General features: G+C 37.6%; 1 protein-coding gene across 1 annotated transcript in view; it reads right to left on the bottom strand.

Moving 5' to 3' along the window:
* The window catches only part of KLHL1 (kelch like family member 1), a 427,542-nt gene that overhangs the window by 8,763 nt on the left and 392,916 nt on the right, over positions 1-25,863 (bottom strand). Inside the window, exon 9 of the mRNA XM_034758372.1 lies at positions 7,641-7,853. Within this exon, the coding sequence (XP_034614263.1) occupies positions 7,641-7,853 (213 nt within the window). The remainder of the gene's footprint in view (positions 1-7,640; positions 7,854-25,863) is intronic.

Genomic DNA, 25,863 nt, shown 5'->3' with positions numbered 1-25,863 from the left:
TCTGTCAAAACACACTTGTTTTTTTTAAAATCACTCTGAGATTTATCGAAATCTGATGACATCAGCTTTGATTCTTCTATGTAATGATGTTAAATCCCGATCAGTACAAACTGTGAATCGGACTTCCAATTTCAACTGATTTTGGTATGTATGTAAGGGCATTTCCCAATTAATTTGATTGTTTTAGAGAAAAACAAAAGCTATATTTCTTTGCATGTCTTTCCCAAATCTTCTGCAGTTGGAAGTAATACTGCATATTATTATTATTTTATTAGAGGTGTAATAAAAAATACTCAGTATTTTTCAGTTACAAATTATATTATTTGGGGGTTATTTTGAACATTTTTTAAAATAGCATTTACTCCCAAATAGGTGATGTTCAGGATATAATGCTGTTAAAAATATGAGCAAAAGCTCAGTTGCATCTCTCCTTGCCCTAACCTTGACATCTTACAATTTATTTATTTCTATATTCAGGAACTTTTATGGTATCCCCTCTCACCTTGGAGCACATGAAGTTACTACAAAGATGAAATATACAGCTCTTTTTCACAGAAGAATGTAAGAAAATGTAAGCATTTTCTAGGCAAATACAAACAGGGAGCTCTTTTTTTCAGTTGTGTTTTGTTGACAGAATTGAGTTCTAAGCATTCTATTTAGCCCCTGGTTACCTGATTATAAAAAAACAGTGATGTTATTTATATTTAGCTTGTCTGTTTTTTTCAGCTACTCACCTTGACCCTTGCAATCAGAAATAGAATACTGTATCGTGGAGTCTATTAAAGTGTATTGCCCTCTGGGAGGTGAAGACACAATGCACACTTGTTAAAGCTGGTTGTAAAATGAACGTTAGCTAGAGGCATATGGTGCTTTCGGAGGAAAAGTCATACAGTCTTTGAGAAAATCCATTCAGAATTAACATTTTTGGGCTTTACCATATGGGTATTTTCCCTTCCAGGTCTTCAGAGATTATTATAATCCCCATCCCCCCCATAATTTACAACAATTAGGATAATACTGGGAGATGTAATAGAATTCCTGGTCTTTAGTCAAAACATACAGTCCTTTAAAAAAGATGAAGGAGGAAAAATGCATGATAGTAATATTTTAATTCTCAGCTAGACAGTACAAAAACCTGCTCACTTTACTTATTTGAGTTCCAGTAAAGTCAATAGGATTAATAAAGTCAGTGAATAGATGTTATCCCCAACTATATGTTTCACTTTAGAGACCAATTTAATCAAGGTGAAAGTAAAGACAATTAATTATTTTAACACCCAATTAGGAGAACATTATTACGAACTGCAAAGCAGTTACGAGGGAACTAAAACCTTGTTAAAATATTTAACAAATATTTCACAAACTGCCATCTTTTAGGTACAGTATATGGGTTCTAGCACTATCTAAGTTACGTCCTTCTTAGAAAATACAATTAACTGAGGATGACGGTATAGATAGGAAGAAGATGTGGATCAGGCTTTTTTTAAACAACTAACAAAATCGTCCAAAGCACAGGGCTTGGTGGTAACGGAAGACTTCAACTACCCAGACATCTCTTGGGAAAATAATACAGCAGGGTACAGATTATTCAACAAATTCTTGGAATGCATTGGAGACAATTACATTACAGAATGTGGAGAAAGCAACTAGAGGAGAGGCTGTTTTGGGAGGAACTGGTTGAAGGTTTGAAGATGGAAGGACACTTGGGTGAAAGTGATCATGAAATGACAGAGTTCATGATTCTAAAAAAAGGTAGGAGGGAAAACAGCAAAATAAGGACAATGGATTTCAAGAAGGCAGACTTTAGCAAACTCAGAAAATTGTTAGGTAAATGGGAAGCAAATCTAAGGGGAAAAGAGTTCAGGAGAGTTGGCTGAAGAGATCTCTGAGCCATTAGCGATGATCTTTGAGAACATATGGAGAATGGAAAAGATACCCAAGGAATGGAAAAGGGCAAATATAGTACCCATTTATAAAAAGGAGTATAAGGACAATCCAGAGAATTACAGACCAGTCACCTAAACTTCAGTACCCAGAAAGAATAATGGAACAAATAACACTGGTCTACAATTTTTGAGAAGTCATCTGATCAGAGATAAAATGAGCTATTTATAATGTATTTTGATGTGCTGAATTCAAATATGACAATTAAAACAACTGACTGGCTACTGTTTCTAAGATATTTAAGTTTTTACACTCTATGTCTATGTATATTGTGTAGATAGTAGAGTTTTAATCATAAATTGTAAACCTAGGTCTTTTCATGTGTTTATGGTTGCTTTACATGATAATATTTCACCTGTCCTGTTTATGTAACACTTTAAAAATCAGCAAAAGGGTTATATACATAAAATTTATTATGAAACAAAAGGCAAAAAGCTATTATGTATATAGTTTAGTCCTATTCAGTGTCTACTCGGGGCTTCTTGGCTTGTCTCTTGTATTCATTAAATGGAGCATCTCTTGTCACTTTCCAGCAATAGTCTGCAAGCATTGATGGGCTCCATTTGTCCTGATAGTGTTTCTCCATTGTTGCAATGTCCCGGTGAAATCGCTCGCCGTGCTTGTTGCTCACGGCTCTGCAGTGCGGTGGAAAAAAATCTAGATGAGTGTGCAAAAAATGTATCTTTCGTGACATGTTGCAACCAAGGCTTTTGTATGCCTTGAGGAGGTTTTCCACCAACAACCTGTAGTTGTCTGCCTTGTTGTTTCCAAGAAAATGTATTGCCACTAACTGGAAGGCTTTCCATGCCGTCTTTTCCTTGCCACGCAGTGCATGGTCAAATGCATCATCTCGAAGAAGTTCATGAATCTGAGGACCAACAAAGACACCTTCCTTTATCTTAGCTTCACTTAACTTTGGAAATTTTCCACGGAGGTACTTGAAAGCTGCTTGTGTTTTGTCAATGGCCTTGACAAAGTTCTTCATGAGACCCAGCTAGATGTGTAAGGGTGGTAACAAAATCTTCCTTGATTCAACAAGTGGTGGATGCTGAACACTTTTCCTCCCAGGCTCCAATGACTGTCGGAGTGGCCAATCTTTCTTGATGTAGTGGGAATCTCTTGCACGACTATCCCATTCACAGAGAAAACAGCAGTACTTTGTGTATCCAGTCCGCAGACCAAGCAAGAGAGCAACAACCTTCAAATCGCCACAAAGCTGCCACTGATGTTGGTCATAGTTTATGCATCCCAAAAGTTGTTTCATGTTGTCATAGGTTTCCTTCATATGGATTGAATGACCAACTGGAATTGATGGCAAAAGATTGCCATTATACAGTAAAACAGCTTTAAGACTCGTCTTTGATGAATCAATGAACAGTCTCCACTCATCTGGATCGTGAATGATGTTGAGGGCTGCCATCACACCATCGATGTTATTGCAGGCTACAAGATCACCTTCCATGAAGAAGAATGGGACAAGATCCTTTTGACGGTCACGGAACATGGAAACCCTAACATCACCTGCCAGGAGATTCCACTGCTGTAGTCTGGAGCCCAACAGCTCTGCCTTACTCTTGGGTAGTTCCAAATCCCTGACAAGGTCATTCAGTTCACGTTGTGTTATGAGGTGTGGTTCAGAGGAGGAGGATGGGAGAAAATGTGGGTCCTGTGACATTGATGGTTCAGGACCAGAAGTTTCATCCTCTTCCTCTTCCTCATCTGACTCAAGTGAGAATGATTCTGGTGCATCAGGAACCGGCAGTCCTTCTCCGTGGGGTACTGGGCGTATAGCTGATGGAATGTTTGGATAATGCACAGTCCACTTTTTCTTCTTTGACACACCTTTCCCAACTGGAGGCACCATGCAGAAGTAACAATTGCTGGTATGATCTGTTGGCTCTCTCCAAATCATTGGCACTGCAAAAGGCATAGATTTCCTTTTCCTGTTCAACCAGTGGCGAAGATTTGTTGCACAAGTGTTGCAGCATATGTGTGGGGCCCACCTCTTGTCCTGATCTCCAAGTTTGCAGCCAAAATAAAGGTGAAAGGCTTTCTTAACCATAGTGGTTATACTGCGCTTTTGTGATGCAAAAAAGTCACTTCACCACAAACATAGCAGAAGTTGTCTGCACTGTTCACACAAGTATGAGGCATCTCTGCTCACTTTGGCTAAACAGAAATGTGTCCCTTTGCAAAATCAAACACTGACAAGAAAGCACAACACTGTATGATTTCTAGAGCTGATATAGGGCAATTTGTTCAGCAGAGTGATGTAAGCTTCATTATGATTGCATCATCCATGACTTCTAGGAATAACATGATGTAATTTATATCATGTATGATGCAATACCAGCTTCAGATTGCATCATTCATTGTTTTGCCTAAAAAGCAAGTACTGTCCAAACCCAGTCATAGATTTATTCCTAGATCCAGTCAAAGATGTATTTTAGTCATTTCTGGTTTAAATTGAGATCCCTTCCCTTTATAACTCACTTATCCTCCACCATTCCCAAGTCAAGGGTCGTATATACTGACCCAATAGCATATCTTGAAAACTAGAACCAATCAACAATTTTAAGCATCATTTTCATTCTCAGTGACTCAGAATTAGTGAAGTTTGACTACATTTATTTCAGAAGCATTTTGGCTGTAGAGCAGTGTAATCAAACAATCAATTTGTAAGGACCTATAAGATAATAAGGTAAGTACAATTAACATGGATTTGTCAAGAACAAATCATGTCAATGCAACCCTAATATCCTTCTTTGACAGGGTAACATGCCTTGTGATAGGAGGAAGAAGTAGATGTAATATATTTTGACTTTAGAAAGGCTCTTGATCCTGTCTCATATGACCTTCTCACAAGCAAACAAAGGATACATAGCCTAATGAGCATAATATAAAGTGGATGTAAACTGTATTCAGAGAGTAGTTATCAGTGGTTCACAGTCAAGCTGGAAGGGCATAGTGAGTGAAATCGTTCAGGGATGTATTCTGGGTTTGGTTCTATTCAATGTCTTCATAACTGATTTGGATAATGGAATATACACTTATGAAGTTTGTGGATGAGATCAAGGGGAGGGGATACAAGCACTTTGGAGGACAAATTAGAATTCAACATGATCTTGACAAACTGAAGAAATGCCCTGAACTAAATAGGATGAAATTCAGTAAGGACAAATGCAACGTAATACACTGGGATCTGGGGGTTATAATTAGGGTGACCAGATGTCCTGTTTTTAAAGGGACAATCCTGTTTTGGGGGACTTTTTCTTATATAGGCGCCTATTACCCCCAAACCCTATCCTGTTTTTTCACAGTTGCTATCTGGTAACCCAAGTTATAATGGATCACAAATTAAATATGAATCAACACTGTAATACTATGGGGGAAAAGTGAAAATTATTCTGAGATGCAGGAGTGCTATAAACAAGACATGGAAAGGAATTCTTCCATTTTACTCAGCATTGATAAGGCCTCAACTGGAGTACTGTGTCCAGTTCTGAGCACCACACTTCGGGGAAGATGTGGACAAATTGGAGAAAGTACAGATGACTGAAACAAGATGTATTAAAGGTCTAGAAAACATGATCTAAGGAAAGATTTAAAAATGGGTTGTTTAGTCTGGAGAAGAAAAGGCTCTGGGAGACATGACAACAATCTTCAAGTACATAAAAGGTTGTTATAAAGAAGTGGATGATAAATTGTCATCCTTATCCATTGAGGGCATGACAAGGAGTAATGGTCTTCAATTGCAGCAAGGGAGATATAGGCTATACATTAGGAAAAATGTCCTAACTGTAATGGTAGTTAAGCACTGGAACAAATTATATAGGGAGGTTGTAAAATCTCCATCATTGGAAGTTTTTAAGAAAAAGTTAGACAAACACATGTCAGGAATGTGTTTGTCTAACTAGATAATACTTCAGTGCTGCTTCAGTGTGGGGGACCGGACTAGATGACCGATCGAGATTCCTTCCAGTCCTACATTTCTATGATTTTGTGATTCTATGTGTCAGTGCCTTTGTGTCTAAAAAAGCCTAGAACCAAGTCTTGTGCAGGTTACATATGCAAATAAGTTTGGTGTATGATTATCAGTTGTTAGTCAGCAAAAGTGTAGGACTACAAGAATGGAGATGTTGCAGGTCACAGTTATGTGGAGAAGATTCTAGAATACCAGTTTACAATATGCCTGGCTCAAAGCAGTGCTCTAAATTCCTCACTTTCATGTGCACTAAATTAACCCACAACTTTTTTTGGTATGAGTTTATTTAACATAAACAGTTCATGTATGTGAAATGACATAAAATACTATTATATGTGCCCATGTTTTTTTGTTTTTAAAGGAAAAGTGAATTAAAATTAGCAGAGATTAGATTGTGTCATATTTCAACACAAAAAAGCAAGCACTACAATTTGTTTCCTCAACTTCTTTCATGATGCCTGGTTATTAGATAAGAGTAACATTTTATATAAAGTGCCAAATTCAACCCTCAGTTACATGCTTACATTCCCATTGATTTCAGTGAGGGGAGAATTCAATCCAGAAACAAGGGAGTAACCAGAAAGCATATGTGGCTGAAAAAGAAATGAAATTCATACCCTTTTTTTTCAAATTCCAAAGTAACACTGCTCCTATATGACAGCTAATACAAAGGTTAGAAAAGCAAAAGGTGTTCTATCAGTTTTGCTCTGTTTTTCTAATTCATGAGCCTCAGGTAAATCTAGGGTTTCATGTCCATGTCCACTTCTAAAGATTTTGATTAACTTTTTCCTTGGAAAGGAGTGGCAGCTTTAACTCTGTATGTTCCCACTTTCCTGGTTAGTCCTCCCTTTTAGCATTATAACTTTTGCATACCTTTGATATGTTAATTTTCTTAGGTTTTTTTTAAACAATGTAATAAAACCTCAATTAAATGTAGAAGAGTATCTGCAAATCACAGGCAGGATAGATCTTAATAGCTCCAATAGTGCCCTGGTGTCCTATTAAACTCTCTTGATTCACAGAATATTTGCTTGTGAAATGCAAAGTACAGGCTATATACTGTAAATACAGTGTCAGGCAATAACAGTCCTGCTGAAGGACCCACCATGGTGCAGTGTGCATCAGCATTACTTAAAGAGCTTTGTTTTATTACTTGCCTGACTATAATTTAAAAATTGCTAAATCTAATTTGGTATTACAGGTTTGCTTTCATGCTGAGCTCTTGTCTCTTCAATAAGAAAATATTTCTGCCTTAGATACAGAAGTTTCCAGTGGAAATGTGAACAGACCTTAGTTCTGCTTCTGTGTTCATGTGCTACTAATGCAGTGGTTCTCAAAATTTTGTACTGGATGCAAAGAGGGGTTTGGGGTGGAGGCTAACAGCTCGCAACCCCCCTGTAATAACCTCATGACCACCTGAGGGGTCCCGACCCCCAGTTTGAAAACCCCTGTACTAATGAAACAAAACAACACAGTATTGTTTTCTATAAGCTCACTTTTGTATGATAGGTGTTATGGTAATATATTATATTTATCTTATTAAAGTAGTTATATATGGTTAATAACATTTTTGAGTTTACTTGTCATTTAGTAAAAAACAACAACAACCAACAACAACAAAACCTTAACTCTTACAATTTTTAGGATACAGACAATTGTAACCTGTCTTGCATTCGAAAACAGCACATGTAATTGTACACTAAATTAATACCTTTCTACATAGTCCAGGAGTCGGGAACAGTGGTTAGAAGCAGGAGCATCATGGCCTCCAACTGCATAGAGAAAGCCATCACATGTGGCCACACCTACGCCTCCTCTTCTCTTACACATTGGAGCACACATATTCCATTTATTTGTGTGAGGATCATAATACTCCATTGAACTCAAACAAGAACTTCCATCACGACCTCCCACTGAATATAACCTAAAAAAACCCAAAACATGCAAATTTCAGTACAAGAACTTTGTTAAGCAAAACTATAAACAGACAGGCTTTGTTTGCTTTTCTCATCTGTCATCTGAAATGAAGGGACTACGGAATATGTTTTGTCAAATATCAAGTTCACAGAAGTATAACACACTGGAAAATACATTGATGTTAGTACTATTGCCAAATTCACATTCTTCTGTGTTTTCTGCCAACCCTCAGTAGAATGGAAGTTATTTCCTGATTAGTCATTTGGGAATAGGTGGTTTAATTCTCAGCTCAAAATGCATACTACTTTCTTCTGCCTCATGGGCCAGAAATCTCAGGAGAACTTGCTTCTCCCACGATTTCCAAACCACAGAAGCAGGGTTGCTGCACAGTTGCCTACCATCTGTGATGGGAAGGGAAAAAAAAACAAGGAAAATTGCAGGTGCTCAGTCATGCTCAGTAATCTGGTTCAAATAAGAACCTGGATAGACAGAGCAATGGGTGGAAATTGGTGCGGATGAGGACAGAAATAATCTGGATGAAAACTACAGTACACATTTTAGAATTGCAATTTTAGAACATAAATGGAGGGAAAATAGATTTTTGAAATCATAGAACATTTTTTGTACAAGCTGCTGTGTACAGTTTAGAAGAGGAAAAAGCAAATTATCCAGTCAGAAAGCAGAAACAATATCACCATCTTCCCATACACAGTCTATCCACCATTTTCTTGGCTGTCCTTCTGTTCTCTGCTCTTGAACTCTAGTCTCAAATGGCTCCATAGTAGGATTCCCTTCATCAGGTGTTCATATATGCCCATACCATCTCAGGCTCCTCTCTTGTGGCTTCTCTCTGATGCAGCAGACCTAGGTCTCATTCCTGATGAGATCATTCCACACGTGGCCCAGCAATGGTCTTCTCAAGTGCCTCTCATGTCTCTGATCCTAACAGAAGAGCTGGTCTTACCATAGTTTTGTGTTGTTGTTCCGTAAGTAGTTTCGACATTTGTTGATCATAAATCATTCCACTTAACTTGTACCAGACTTCCCCACAGTCAGCAGCCTTCCCTGAAGTTTGCTGTTGATTTGTCCATTTGCCACTAACCAGCCCCTTAGGAACTTAAACACAGAAACCTGATTTAGGAACTGACTCTAATTGTTGATATTCAGCTGTCTTGATTCCATGGGAGTCCCCACCTGACTTCTGTCTTTTCTTTGCTCATTTTGAGACCATAGTTTGTTGGCATCACTTGTCTGGACTAAGTACTCCTCACTATCAGCTATTAGCACAACATTGTCTACGAAGTTTAACTCTGTACCAACTTCCATTTGGAATTGCTTACTTATGAAGTCTGTCACAATTATGAATAGTAATGGATAAGCACTGATCCTTGATGGAGCCCAACCTTCACCTCAAAACCCTTCATTGCACCTAAGGGCATCAGTACTTTTGTCATGGAACCATCCTACAAAACCATCACCATCTGGACAAGGTCCTCCAGTACCCCACAGAATTGCAGTGGAGGCCTCAGCAGTCACTGAGGTACTTTGTCAAATGTTTTCTCCAAATTGAGGAAAGCCCACCCTGCTTGATGTTTACCTTCAGCTTCTTTTCTGCCAACTGTCTATTGATCGGCATATAATCTGTCATCCCTTTTCCTTTTCTAAAACCAAACCACCCCTTTCTTAAAACAGGCTCCACTATTCAACAAATGTGACTATGAATGATTCTCTAACAGTTTCATGCAGTGGGACAACATTAATTACTTGGTACTTTTAATAGTCTTGTATGCCACCTTTTGTTTGTATATAGGTACCAGTATAGACTTTCTCCATTCTTCTGGAATTTTCTTCTCTTTCCAAACTGTGTCCATCAATGTCTCTCAAGTCTTTGATCATAGCTGCCTTGACTACATCTGGACCTGCTGATTTTCCAGGTGCCATTTTCAGAAATGCAGCCTTAACATCTGCTTCTGACAGGCCATTGATTATCAATTCACACAACGGTAGCTTGGCATATAAAGGGTTCTCCTCACTAAGTAGACCTTCACAGTATTTTTGCCACCTGTTATGTACCGTGTTTCTTGTTACAAGCAGTCTGCCCCTGAATCCCTTACAAATGGCATCTTCCATCTTCCCTCCTTTTGCTTCTTGTCCACATGATCACATATATTTTCTGTCTGGCAAGCGGATGACAGTTGTTCAACTCATTATACAGCTCACCTATAGTTAGGTTTCTCACCATTCTGATAGCTTGATTTCCTGCTCCCTTGGAGGCTCTGTAGGCAGCAACTGCTTCTTCTGATGGGTTACTTTCTATCACCTTTATGACTTTTTCCTTATTTCTTATTCCTTTTTGCACTTCCTCATTCCACCAGCAGTTTTCACGAGATATCCTCACTGTGGAGCTTAAATCTGCGGTGAAGAGCATAATTTGGCTTATGTCTTAAATGTAGATATCTAAAAAGTACAGTAAAGTCCTAGTTTGTTTTCATAGGCTTCTGATTGAATTTGTGGTGATTCTGGTCTATGTAATATGCCTAAGGGATAGTTTCAGGGAATGATACATGCAGGTACTGTTTGTTGATTTTCTTCAATGACATATATGATGAATTTATCAGCAAAGGCTGACTTATGTGTGGCTGTCCTGGAAAAACTCTAAAATCTATTTTCAAATTCCAATTATGAAAATGCTGTTGAATTATGTTTCAGTTCTGCTTTTAACTATTGTAGGCAAATGAAAATAATTTCCATCCCTTATAATGGTTCCTATGATGATATGATTCTGATTTCATTTTTCCAGTGTTACCCATGCTGCATAAATTTTTATATGAATCCTTTCCCAGTCTGCTGCCTGTTCTACAGTCCCCACAGATTAACTAATAGAAATGCGGGCTAGTTTAAAGTCCAAGCACTGAGCCATTTTGGATGCAAAAGTTTCCTGCAGTGAAACAATTATTCATTTGGAAGCTTTTATTGTTCTAAATACTCCATGAATTCCAAGCTCATTAAATGTTCATTTACTGTCATGTTTCTTTGGCACTGAAGCTGTTGTCCTGAACATAGAAGCCCAATTCTACCACTAATCTTTAGTGAGTCCATGGAACTTTGAGGTATTGCCTCATAGACACCCTTGTATGGTAACACAAGTAGGCAAGGGCACCAGGCTACATTGATCTGTCATGTGAAGCGGATGTCAAATAAAGCAACAAAGCAAAAGTATAAAGCAATTATCTTACAAGAATGCCTGCAAACTGAGTCTTAAAACACGTATCTTTTCATCTGATTTCTATTGTTCAAGGTAACTGAAGGCTGGGGTCACTACGAACTGATGTTTCCTGCATGTCTAGTATGTGCAATGCATTATACAGTAGTTCTGCTAAAGTTTGCATGGGGGAAAATTCCATTTTGAAAGTGAAATGCATAATATAGATTTGTACTAATGCATTCACTCCCAATATCTAATTCCATCATTGTAGCAAGACTATATTATACTGAGCAACAATAGGTCACAAAACACTTTCCACTACAGCTCTGTTTTCGTATGCAAGTGCAATTAAGGTATTTAGATGTCTACCTGATATGCAGGCAAATGGGATACTAAGTCAGATATCAGAAGCAAGATTTTCAAAGGTGGGAGTCAAAAATTTGTGTGAAATCAAAATGTTGCTTTAAAGCTCTACTTACAATGCTCCACTCTGGCTATGTCTAAACAGCTCAGCTATCAGTTCTATGAATGCTTGATTGTGCATGACTCTGTCCTGACATGGAGAAGGGCATAGAGAAAGCAAAAGAAATCACTCCTGTATTTGCATCCGCTAAATTAGTTATTTATATTGTGCTCATCTCCATGCTATTGAAGCATCCCTGGGCACAATCACAGTCATTGTAGTTATAGAGCTAGATATTATTGGGGAGAGGACTGAGGTATTGGCTCTGCTCCTCCTTTGCATAATCTGGGTAGGTGAACACATACTAAACCCGGATAAAGGGTAGTACTCTGGCCAAATAATGGTGGTAACAGTGGCTGAAAAATAAGAAAAAATCCTATTTGCAAATATTTTATTAAAAACAGTGTATAAAATTCAAAAAATATTCATGAATTATTTTCTCAGCTTTATAAAATGAAAATATATACAGTCATCTTCACATTATCAGTAGTTTGTATTTCAGAAGCACCCAGATACTCCAGCAAAGGTTAAGGTTCCTTTGTGCTATACACAGTACAGAGTAATATTCAGTTTCTGCCCCAAATAATTTACAATCTAAGTACATAAAACAGACAAAGTAAGTGTTATTATCCCCACTTTACAGATGGAGAACTGACGCACAAAGTGAGTTGGTCACATAGGAAGTCAGTAGCAAAATTAATATCTGATATCCTGTGTCTGAGTCTGATGCCTTAACCACAAGATGATACCATACTTGCAGCCAGTCTAGGGTGACCAAATGTCCTGATTTTATGGGGACAGTCCCAATTTTGGGGTCTTTTTCTTATATAGGCTCCTATTACCGCCCCCGTCCCAATTTTTCACATTTGCCGTCTGGTCACCCTAAGCCAGTCATAAATGCACAGTATGTATATGTGTCCAAACACACACAGATTAGGCAGCCATTTACTATAGCCTTGGATTGTGAAATATGGATTAAGGGCTTCTAATTGTAAAAATAGTTTATTTTCCTCTGAATACAATTTGTTAATGGATCCTTGATAAGGTCTATTTATTCTCACTCTGTTAATTATGCTTTAAACTGTTCTGTATTGGCTCATGCTGATTTGTATCCTTTGGTTGAGTTTATATTTTACAAATACTTTTTGACAGTTATTCATGCTTTGCTGTGTTTGCCTTTTCCTCTGTATTTTATTTGCAAGCATCCAAATACAAAGGAAATTTTTAAAAAAGGAAAGAAAATAGCCAGAATCAAATTCTACAAATCTCTCAGCAGTCTGATTTCCAGGAAATAGAGGATAATTTTTTAAAAGTTATTTTAATCAATAATTGCTTTAAAAAGCAAACATATCTATTAAATTTAACTGTGCAATTAAACATCTAATTATGCTCAAAATGCAACTGCACCTTAACTAGATGGCTATGCCTCCAGCCTGACCCATTTGTTTCTGTTCTCTCATTATGGGATGCACTGGTTTTCAGCTCTTATGTGCCACCTGTTACAGTTCATGCAAGCACATCTATCTGCCTGCCTAGTTATGCCAGATATTGAGGGCAAAGTAGGGCACAAAAATCCTGCCCTGTGCTATGTGGATGCATAATGGGAGAAGCAGGATCAGGAAGCCTCTTGAATTGCCAAATAGCAACAGGGAGAAATTGCTTTCTATCATGCAAAAGATCACTGCAACTGACTGCTGCACCACCAAAGAGCAGCCAGCTTTGGGTCAGGTATATGCACCTTGTCCCCCAGCACACAGGCTCCAGCATGTGGCAGCTGTTAAACAATGGAAAACATTGTTCTTGTGTAAAAGGAGAAGTTGGTTGAGCCAACCTGCCCTGAGCCATTTTGCCTCGCAGTGCCTGGCTGGCTGGCAATGCTTCACACTGAATAGAAAGGCAGGATTTTTCACTTAATATGCATACTTTTCTGCTAGAGTAAATATGTATTTAGCTGGATAAAATATTAGAATTAAGCACTGAAATTATTCCTTTACTGTCAAATCACAATCTTAAAGCTTTGCTGACAAAATCAGTAATGAAACCACACAGACAAGGAGGCAAACCAGAGAGTCCTAATGATTTCAAGGGTAAGAATGACAGGGCTGAAATCCCTATATGCGGAACGGAAACATATGCAACTGGATGGGAGAGACACATTATTTTTAAGCTTTTAAAAGGATAAAACAAACGAGAGAGAGGGGGAAAACAATATATAGAACTATAACTAATTAATTGACAGCTTCAGTCCTAACTCAGACAACACGTTCATCATTTCCACAGGAGCTTTTCCTGAGCAGAGACAGCAGGATTAGTTCCTAAAACAGCAGACACACTTCCGTCAGTAGAAGTTACAGGTTAATGGTTTTCTTGAAGGTTCCCATAGTTATTAGTCAAGTCACCCTGAAGAAGAATTACTTGCTTTGAAATTTCCCTTTGAAGCAGGGTTGTGCTGCCAATATTTTAACAAGGGGCTCCCACACAAGCATTTTCCACTAGCCTGTGATATACCTGGTGTCTCAGGGGTGCCTCTGTTTGCAGAAAAGAAAGGCGAAGAATTAGGAAATTTATTAATTTGTTTCCCCATTTAAACAGACAATCAATCCTCAAGGGAGGCAACACCAGTGCAAACATATTCAATTGCATTTGCTAGGGGGGAAAAAATCAACTTGGTTTCTTTAAGAAGTGCGGTATATATTCCATAACACTGTATGGTCAACTCATATCGTTTGAAGCTGGGCCTGTGTGTGAAAACCTTGTAGAGGAAGAACCAGGTCCTTTGGCATCTCTGGGAAATTTTACGAAAATTCTTGCCATTTTGTCCACTACAAAGGGAAAGCATTTGCTCTTCAAAAGGATTTTTTAATAAGCTGAAGGGATAAATTGTGTCTGGCATGTATGATTTAGCAGTATCCAGAGCATGGGTGACCTCCATCGGAGGAAGGGAAATTATCCCAACTTTCTCTTCAATATCATGACAGAATTTTAACAAAGGGCTCCCAGGAGTTCCCCAGGATTTCCATGCAGCATATCACTGCTTTGATGCCTTCTACTCGGTGTCCAGGTAAGGTTAGAGAAGAGCACTTCACTTTCAAAATTCTGTCTTTTTTATCTCTGCTGAAATACCCATTGAGACTGATTGCTTCAGTGGTTTTCAAATCTTCTTGTTTTGGTGAAATCACAAATAACTAAAAAGCATCTTGTTTTTATCCTTGATTAAATGGTGACTCAGCCACCTTCATTATTCATTAAATCATCTGCCAAATGAATTCAGACTATATTTGACTCCAGGTATTAATGTTTGTCATGCCTTGCATCAGTATGGCCAGAATTTTCACGAAGTGCTCAGCACCCATAATCAGGGCCAGATTTTCAAAAGAATTCAGCTCCCATTTAGGTACCGAAATAACCGGCCACATCTGCAGAAGAGCTTGGCATGGTATATATTACTTAAAAATTAAGTATCTAAATAGGTGTAAGGTATACTGAAAATCTGGCCCCAGTGATGAGTTCTGAGGAACTGAACATCTGATTCTCAACCTCTTTTGAAAAATCTGTCCCTAAGGGCTTATCCAGGAGTTAATGAGAGTAGGTGTTCAGCACTTTACAGGAATGAGATCTTATAGGTCTTCTACTTACATTGGTTAAAACAAATAAAATAATAAAATTCATTAAATAATTTCACCTATAGAGTAAGATGATGGCCATGCTGAGGCCCACAAGAACAGCTCTATAGCAATAATAAAATCATAATAAATATTATTATTAATATATATGTATATACATTTAATATCCAGCAGGATAAATTATCTCCACTGCTGGATTCCACAGTTCATCCCATCTTTGATGTGTTTGATTTTTAGACTGTAAGATCTTAGGAGCAAGAGCTATCGATTATGCCCATTGGATACCTCAGAATATAATATCTGAGCTAAACAACTGATAAGAAATAACAGCAATAGTAATATAAAATAATTGTAGTAATAAAAGTAAGCACAATAGATCATAATAACACTGCGCTGCTTACAGCAAGTAGTCAGTAAACAACTGTAAAAGCATTTATTTTAACATGAGGTGATATGTCGTTAGTTACAAAGAGCATACAAACAAATGACCTATCAATGTCCAACATCTTTTACTTACTCTCAAGGACAAACATTAAAAAGGAATAAAAATGTCACAAACCATACTTTTTTGCAGGTATTGTCTTTGGCCTTGATTCTCTACCCATTGAATTTATTTATTTATTGAGGGAAACAGTTGCCCTTGACTTCAATGGAGCAGTATCAGACTCTGAGATACATATTTTTTGTTTGACAGCAGTAATCTTTGTCTAGTGACCATTTTTCCTTGACCTCCTATTTATACGGAAATTAATCCTGCATTGTGCAAAATTAATCAATCACAGTCTCTCAGTATTTAAAAGGCACCTGTGGAAAGGATTTGGAATTTCTCCCTTTTCTGAATTTCTCTAAAGTTTGGTTAATCTCCCATTTACATCCAAATTATAGTCCCCCCCCCCCCAGTATAAATGTAAAACGATTTAGCATGGCTTCAAACTTACTATTTTGGACATTGTATTTTTATTATTATGGACTTTATTGGTGCTTTTTGGAGCTTATCTGCATTAGATTAGATTAATATCCTATGATTTTAATTCAATTTTAAAATTAGAAAGACATGATCCATGTGCAAATAAAATTGAGGTGTGGGTACTTCTTCTGTTCCCTCATGTCTCTTGATGGCCTCTGAATATTTACAGGATTGCAAGCTTTTCATTTTGGACCATGTATGCGACTTTTTACGTTTGAAGAATTTATGTGCCTACAAAGTGGATAGCATGGTATGTGTTTCCTTTAAAAGAAATCTTTATTCATTTTCTTGGCTGGGAAAAATCTCAGTGACAGTGCTTACTGAACTCATTTACTGGGGTATCATATTAGTAAGAGCCAGGGAAATGGTCGTTCCTTTTTCAAGCATTGACTTGTAGGAGCCACAAAGAAGAAACAAAAGAATCAATCCTGAACTGCTTGATTTATGTCAATTAAAGTAGAAATGTTGCCTCAATAAGGACTGTCTCAATGATTTATGCTGCAGCCTATTCTAGTACTATGACGAGAGATGAACTTAATGAAAACTCAGTCTTAACCCCTCCCAAACTTTGGATCTTCTGAACTTCACTTAGTCCCATCTCTAAATTTTGAGGGAGACAGGGAATCCTAAAATCCCTCTCAATATGAAAATGGATAGAAGCTACAAAGTAGCCTCTAAAGTTGAAAAGTGTTAGGGAAAGTCATGACTGGTTAGGTTGGAAGTATTTACTTCTACTACATTGTTGCAAAGTTCCTATAACTAATCAGAGAGAACCATTTTAAAATTCAGTTTGAGATGAAAACTTCAAAATATTAGACTGCCTTTGATTTGAGGGAATATGGCTTGTAAAAGCAGTTTAATCATGCCTCTACTTCATTTGTTAATCAGGTTTCACCTATCAAAATGGTTTCAACACATATATCAAAGGCTAGAACTTGGCTCATGTTAAGACCCCTCTGTGCCTCTTCAGGGTACTTAAAAGAGCAGCTGAGAATTACCCTGGCATATGTGACATGACATAGGTATGAGGAGACCTGTCAAAGTAATTTATGGCAGTCCCAAGCTTACTGTAAATTATGGCTGAGGCTAAACCAGTACCCACATGAGATGCTCTGTTGCAGCTAAGAAAGGAGCACCAACTCTCTGATGGTTGGACTATAGGACCAAGACAGTTTATTAATGGTTATCCCAGTGTGCAACATTTGGGGTAATATTTCCTTTGTTTAGCAATGCAGTATAAGAATTAAGTGGATTAAATATACAAGATGCTGGACAAAGAAAGAAAAGAAACCATTTTTTTTCTGAAAAGAATTGTCCTGACATCTAAGAAATATTTATTGATATTTTGCAGGCAATTCAGAGAGTGGTTTCCCATGGATAGGAGCTTAGCACAACTCATATGACTTGGGTCAAGGTTTAGTTCTTTTTGGTAGAAATAATTTCCTCTTGACAAGGAGTCCTGTTCAAAGAATTAATGTACGAGGACTCCATTAACTGGAAAAGTCCGCTCCAATATCAGGTCAAGAGCCGGCCAACACAATGCCCAGCACCATCTCTATGAACAAATAATTTACTATAGATTTAGAGTAAGAACATTTATTTACCTACTTATTTGTAAACAAACATACCTGGTGAGTCTGTCTTATTGCTCAAGAGATCATTATCGAACTCACAAAATGGTTTTGTGCTAGGCAGTGCTATTATTTTAGTGATATTTATCTCCTCTGTCAGATCAATCATTTTAGATGATAGCACTATTCCTCCTCAAGATTCATTGATCGTATGATTTTCTGTCTGAAACATTATAAAATACATATGTCTCCCTGAAAACTCTACAGCTAAGAAAGAAAATGTTCAAGGAGCATCTCCTCTTCTCTGCAGCAAGGGGCTGATCAATTCTCCTTTTGAGGAGTGAGAGTTTAATCAAAAGCTAGAGTTAATAAATACTCCATTTATAAAACATCAATGGTTTTGATACTATCATGAAAAGAAATGGAAATATCTGGCATATAGCATAGTAATAATGGAGACTAAAATAATGTGTTACCAATGAATCAGAGTTCATTTGATAAGAGATCTCATTCTGACTAGTAATGAGCTAATTCTGCAATCCTTACTTAAGCTTTACTGAGACAAAAACTAATTGAGATCAGTATTTTTTTTGCTTGAGAAAAGATAACTATTGTAGTAGTTGTTCCAGTGTCGCTTGCTATGGCCCCAGCATTAACATGTCTGCCTCTGTTTCCTCATGTTGTGATAATTAGTCAATATGCATAAAGCTCTTGAAAATGAATACCACTAACACTGACTTTCTCCTCTTTCTAGTTTGGCAGGTAATCTGAGCCCCCCTACTGTAAATTGATTTGTAAAAGCAGGCAATTTTTTGATACAGGAAAGCATCGAAGTATTTCAGCAACAGGGAAAATATTTATTACATTCAGTAAAATATTCTTCATTTATATGTCCTGAGAAATATAGTGGGCAGAAAGCATACAACACAATACACACACTCTCTTATTCTTTTTGTGTGCTGTGTATGAATTGGCCAGCTTGTGTGGCAGTGTTTCTCTTGACGCACATGGACTAAAGAAAAGAAAGATCAAAGAAACTGGTTCTTGAATAAAAGTGTAATAATTTCAAGACCAAACAAATAAGAAACAAAGCTAATACACACACACACTTATTCTGATAAAAATATAATTGTGCAGACACATTTTCTGATTTTCCCAGTTCTAGTGAAATCATGAGGTGTTATTTTCCCTTTAAAATCATAATTACAGCATATTTATTTTAATAGTTTACTTGATAAAATAATGCAGCTTTGAGCAAGTTTCTCAGTGTTTACTGAAGTATGAAAATTAGCAGAGCATTGCAATTACATGGATGACTTGGAAAATACCCTGTGCGATTATTTAGTCTGTGACCTTCACAGTGAATGAATCCATCTCAATTTACTCAATAATAAAAAACTTAACACAAGTTGATCTAGCAGTTCAAAAGATATTTGATATCATCCCAAATACAGAAAAGGTGGGGAAATTTATGAAGATCCCAAACTAGAGAAACAGAAATATAAAACACCAGCCAAGATGGTAGGGGACATTCATTCACAGAATGTGGTAGTATTTCAGGCCTTCTGTAGGAGCTAGATGTAAATGAGAAAAGTAGTATATATCTATATTACTACTTCAGATTATAAATGTGAAAGTGAATCTGTAGAAATTTGGATCAAAGTACACAAAGATGTAGTGATTAAGGAATAGAATTGGAAATCGGAAGATCTGCATCCAAATTCCTAGCTTTGTCACACACCTCATCTGTAACTTTTAAAGGGTCATTCACCAAAAGCTGGGATTTCCCAGACTGTTCACCTTCCATTTAGACACCATAATACACAAGTAGGTTTTCAAGAGTTTAGCAAATTAGAGGTCAAGCTCTTGAAAATCTGGCCTAAAATGTTACAAAGGAGTTGCTGGATTTTGTACTCTTTTGACCATCTGGCCCCAGTTGTAAGTGCTGAGAATCTGAAAAACTGGCCCTTAATCTGTCTGACCCTTACTTTCCCATAAGTAAAATGGTTCTACTTCCTTTCATCCCTCCCACCCCCCTTGCCTATTTTCACCATTTAATGTGTTAGCTCTTTGGAGCAGGGATTGTCTTTTGCTTTGTGTTTTTACAGTGCCTAGCTGTAAGGGTTAATGCCTCTTTCATCTGTAAAGGGTTAAGAAGTTCACCTAGCCTAGCTGACACCTGACTAGAGGAACCAATGGGGGAACAAGATGTTTCAAGAGGAAGGAGGGAAGTTTCCTTTATTTAGGGTCGGTTTCAGCTGGAGCGAAAAAGATCAAGGAATCAGCCTCTTATCAGAGTAGTAAGTATTAAGGAAGGAAATAAAGAGGTTTATGTTTATTTTCTTTTGTAACTTGTCTTGGCATTAGGGGGATAATCAAATTGGGTATTCCTTGTGTACTAAGGTTTTTGCCCAGGGGAACATCCTGTGTTTTAAATCTGTTGTCTGTGAGATCAGCTTGTATGCCATCTCCCAGAGGTTTTTCTTTTACCTTTCCTTTTTTTAATTAAAAGCCTTCTTTTTAAGAACCTGATTAATTTTTCCTTGTTTTAAAATCCAAGGGGGTTGGATCTGGACTCAACAGGAATTGGGGGGGAAAAGGGGGGGGGGGGGGATGGTTAATTTCTCCTTGTTTTAAGATTCAAGGGTTTGGATCGGTGTTCACCAAAGAATTTGTGGAGGAGTCTCTCAAGACTACCCAGGGAAGGGTTATAGTACTTGGGAGGGAAAGATTTTGGGGGAGAAAACAGAGTTTCCCTAATAACTCAAATATTTGGGTGGTGGCAGCATACTAATCAAAGCTGGTAATTAAGCTTAGGGGTTCTCCTGCAGGTCCCCACATCTGTACGCTAAAGTTCAGAGTGGGGGTGAAACCTATGACAGAAGGTCTTTGTACTCTAATGCAATACAATGAATAAATCAAGTAGATTATTTATCTCTCTAATTGATTGCTGAAGACCTTTATTATTTAGAAGTAACTGAGATAGTCCAAATGTGTAATCTCTTCTAAAGACGCATACAAATGTTTTCAAGGGAGTATTCCTTCCCCCTTCCTTCTGTGAGCAGCATCTTTTTTTTTTTTGGCCTGACCAACAAACAGCACTCCCCCTACCTGATGAGGCTGGGGGAGGCATTTCCCTAACGTGGGCTCTCCCACACCTTTCCTTCTGGGAACAGTACATTCTCCCTACAATCCGACGAAATGTTCCCTCCACTGAAATGGGGAGAGGGTAATTTAAACAACCCCGGGAGGCTATTGATGCTATGCTTGGCTTGGTGTGTCATGTAAAGAGTGTCACACACTTTGAATGTCTTGTTTAAATTACTAGATATCTGTATTTTGTCCAGTGATTGACAAACCTCAGAGCTTTGATTGAATTTAGATATGGCCATAAAACGTTTGAATGTTGTGAAATGTACTGACTCATTTCAGGTATAATCTTACCTCTCCCTTCTTTGTGTCTTCACCTTTTTCTTCTCAGCTCGTTTCTAGTTTTCCTACCCCTGGGCGACTACAGTCCACTCGGTAGCTAGTCCACCCTGAACATAATCTAGTGACTGTTCCCCCACGTTGTTTTTTTCTTCCCCCAACAGACCCCATGTTTTTGCTAATATCATGACAAAAATGTTGATAGGGAATCTGCTAGACCATGTATGTTCTTTATATCCTATGTATGCTTGGAACCAGAGCTGGAGAACCAGCAATCTAAGAATCTAAAGGGACTACATTATCCATTTTAGCATGTACCTAAAAAGGAATTGCACATTGAGGACAAACTCTTTTCATTAATGGTATGAGCTGAATGGTGGAGTGGTATAGCAAAAGTAGAGTAGTGTCAACTGTATATAGGATATGGTTCAAGAAAAGCTTGCTCATGCAAGGTGGTATGGTGAGGGATGAGGAGAACTGCTTGATGGCACCCAATTTGCAAGTACTTTGAAAAGGGGCACCACAACTGTTGAAATATATACACACTGCAACACATGAGCTATACAGCTGGGGGCCTGATCGTATCATACCAGAAGACAAGCCATGCTCCCTTGGGATTGCAGTGTACCAGTGAGTGTGGCGGTTGGACACCCCTTTGAGCTATCTCAAAGTCTAGTAGGAAGTCTCCTCTGCTATATGCACAAGCATGCTAGGATGGGAGAGAAGGTGCCCCTTTACCTCCTCTCCCCATTCTAACACATCTTTAAATAATTTTAGGATTTTATCCTAAATTTATGTACTTTTACATCCCTTCCTTTAAAATTTCTATGTATTTATCTGACTTTCATCCCCTCTTAAATGTAGGGCTTGATTGGTCTTTAGCTGGCTAGCTGTAACACACCAAGTTAAATCCAGCTTAGGAATTGATCATTTCTGAGGTTCTAAAAATCAAATAAAGAAACCCCCCAATGCACATTGTATTATACATCCACTGAGCTCTATGTAGGAAATGTGGATTGTGTGCAAAAGCACAAGAGATCAGGTTAGAGAACTGAATTAGTAATGAGTCCTAATTATTCTGCTAAGAGTAAATAACACAGATTCTTTATTATGTGATGCACGAGAGGCAGAAAAATAAAACTCCTTGAGCAGACTGTAATCAACCATACAATCAGCAAAGGTACGTGGAGATATGAATGTGATATGTTGCTAATTTTCTTGGGCCAAATATTGAATCACCATTAAGGACTTGGTGGTACTGTTAACTTCATGACTTTGTGACGTCAATTAGCAATGAATGTGTCATAACATAAAATGGCTAACCCCAAACAAAGTTAGGTCAGCATAAAATTAACCATTAGCAAAACTACAGCCCAAACAATGAATGTGAGTGCATATTACATGAAAAATGCTTATCTTTCTGACAACAAAAAATTGAGGATGTTAATTAGGAAATGAATGAGTAAAAGTACTAAAGAGTCAGAAATGTACTAGCTACATAATGAGATTTATTCAGTTAAAGCTATTTCCAGGTACAGTGACTCAATATTGGTCTAAATATCATGGGTGAGATCTTGGCCCCATTGAAGTCAATGGAAATTTTGCCACTGACATTAATCAGGCCAGGATTTCACCCTCCCTAGAGCATGAAGAAACCAGTCAAGGCAATTGTGGCTTTGCAGGTTACAAGGCAGCATGGGAATTGAAGAGGGTAGAGTTAGGGAGAAGTGATTTTTTTGGGTTTGCAACACTCCTAATGCAGAGAATTTCCAGGAGGAAATCTATATGGAAATTAATACTGCTGCAGATACAACCATCTAAGGGACACATTCTTCTGTGGAGGACCCAGAAAGCTGTATGCATAAGACTGCTCTTCAAGCAAGATGCCCAGCTAATCTTTAGGAATTCAAGAAGGCTCTGAGGAATTTCTGGGCCACACTCCCTCCTCCCCTTTCCCCATCCCATGATTTCAGGAGCTCTCCCTCAAAGAAGGCAGAATCAGAAGGGAATTCTATGAGCAAATTTTTACAGAGTTCCCAGCTCACTTTTCCCCAAAGCACAAGTTTTGTTTTGTTTTAAGAAGAAGCAATTGGCCTCTCTACTAAATAGCTTTCCCTTCCAAATCACTAAAGGATTAAGCAGCCTTACATAGATGGGTCTTGTACTCCCACACCAATTCAAAAGATTTATATGGGCTATCCTATTTCTTGTTTGCAAGGAATGTTAGGCCAAGTGGTCTCATTCTATAGCAATAACTTCTATTTTTCAGGTAATAATTTATAAACTAATACAAAGACTCAAAACCAAAAGGTAAAGCTGCAGCCAGCAAAAGGTGTTTTCCTCAAGGGATAAGAAAATCAACAAGAAAGGATAATAAACAAACCTGTAATATTTGGAGTGTCCACACTCCACTCCATAAGCAGAAAAGTAAACAGAAAACTCCACAGTCAGGGCTTCAGGCCATTCCTTTAATTCTGAGTATGGCACTATACTTTCCCAAAGACATTCTCTCATTGTCTCTCAGGCAACCACTTACACCCCTTCACCTGACCACCTGTGCAAGGGACTTGAAGTTAACCCTTTGTCCCCAGGATCCAAGGGAGCACTTCTGCACCTTATCACACATTTATTATAGGTGGCACGGTTAGTGATATCTATTGTTAAGGTTGCTCAATACTTTCCATTAGCTCCCCTCCACTGTTTTCAGTTGCTTATAACTTTGCCAAACTTAAACCATTAGAGCTGAAATTCCCCCTACTCCCCTCCATACACCCATGCATAAAAAAAAATAGCTGAAAATTTGCACCAAGACAATAATCAAATTTGTGGAAACCTAGTAATAAATGAGTACAACAAATGTCAATCTCACAGAACTGAATAAACCTAGCCAAATGTATACAAACCCCAACTGATTTAAATCAATCACTAAACCCTTGCTCACAAAAGTGATTTGTTAGAATACTCAAAAATACATTTGCAAAATAGGAGTGGAGTAGACAGATAATGGAGAAATGCTTTTTTTTTGTAATGCATCATTATGTTCTACTTTTGTGATTCTTTCAGCAAAATTAATGGGATGTAAAATCTACACTAAATTCAAATTACTGCAACCAAACATCAGAGAAAAGAATTGCTCACAGCCAGTCTGATCATGAATGTTCTTATGAGTTTGTTAAATATAAACTCACAGCTTTATGTTGGACAGCCTCTTTAGGTGAAAAACGTGAGTGAGAAATAATAAATTCAAATATAAAAAGATTAGGCTAACAAGAGCAGTGAAAGGCTCAAACTGGGATCTGAAAGGGACAAGGGTTAAATCTGTGATGCAAAGGAATCATAAATATTCAGACTTGAGAAGCCAAATGAATTCTTTTGGAACTGATTTATGATATCTATCATGAGGAAGTGGAAGGATGGTGCATTGGATTAGGACTCAGGAAATCTGGGTTCAATTCCATGCTTCTGCCACAGGCTTCTTGTGTGACTTTAGGCAAGTCATATTCTCTGTGTGCACAATTTCCAATCCCATGTATAAAATGAGGCTAGTAACAATGGTTCCTTGTAGTATATTTTGGCTGCACATTCTTTGGGGCTGCTACTGTGTGTATTGTGCAGTGCCAGGCATACAAGGTTCTGTTAATACAAATAATAATAATGGATTGCTGCTTCTGTGTCAGGAGAACAGAGTAAGAACAGCTGGACATCAATAGGGAATATTATTCACCTACAAAACTTTTGATGGCTCCTTAATACTTCTTCAAGCAAAGCAAATCCTCAAAAGAAAGTCCAAATGCAAAGGTCTATTTTTTTCTGAACCTCAGGGGAATGAAAGGTGATTTGAAAAGAAACTTAAAAAGTAGTTTTACTCCTAAAAGTTAAGATTAAAAGATTCCTCACTTTTCTTTATTTATCTGTGATCAATAATAGTCTGTGATATTTGATATAAACCAAGGTGCAACTCTAAAGTCCTCTAAAGCACATCTTTGAGTACGAAGTAATCAATAAAGGGCAGAGGTTTTTCTTCTCAGTTCTGGAAGACCGTTACTCTGTGTGGGTGTTGGTTCCTGTGGTGTGCTGAAGTCATTACTGGTGACACTCAGCTTGGTATACCTCTGTGATGTTCTGCAATTGTCAATCAGCATATCCCCTTAGCAGCTGTGTATTTTCACTTATGCGGAACAACATTTATTATTGATGCGCCATTAAAGACACACTTAATTAAAGGTCAAGTATTTTTTTTAAATGTGAAATACATAGTTGTTTAACAAGCGTCATGCAGAATGACTAGTTTCCAAAATATGGTTCAGAAATCAGGAATAATTTTTAAAGGGCAATTTTAAAAGCTATAATATAACAGGAAAGTCTATTTGACTTTAATTTGCAGTTGTGTCATACAATTGTTTGGAATATCAAATCTTTGACATACATAGTCTCTAATAATAAAATCTTTCAGTGGAAAGTGTATTGTCTTAATCTTTTTACTTTTATTGTCCCCATCAGCATAATAGTTGTTCTGTTATGAAATGTGTAAGTTCAGTGTTCTTGGATCATCTGTATTTCAAATAGTAAAGACTTCTTTAACAGCAAATTAATAAATAGCTAATGTGGACTGGAAGGCAAACACATAGCAACTCACTGAAAGGTACAGAGAAAGGCAACAAAAATGATTAGGGGTATGAAACTGCTTCCCAACAAGCACAGATCAAAAAGAATGGAACTGTTCAGTTAAAGAAGAGAAGACTAAGTGGAGATTTGACGG

This window comes from Trachemys scripta, chromosome 1, assembly GCF_013100865.1.
Source record: "Trachemys scripta elegans isolate TJP31775 chromosome 1, CAS_Tse_1.0, whole genome shotgun sequence".
NCBI classification, from domain to species: Eukaryota; Metazoa; Chordata; order Testudines; family Emydidae; genus Trachemys; species Trachemys scripta.
The sequence above is the reverse complement of the archived record's forward strand: the minus strand, read 5'-3'. Positions and strand labels throughout refer to the sequence as shown.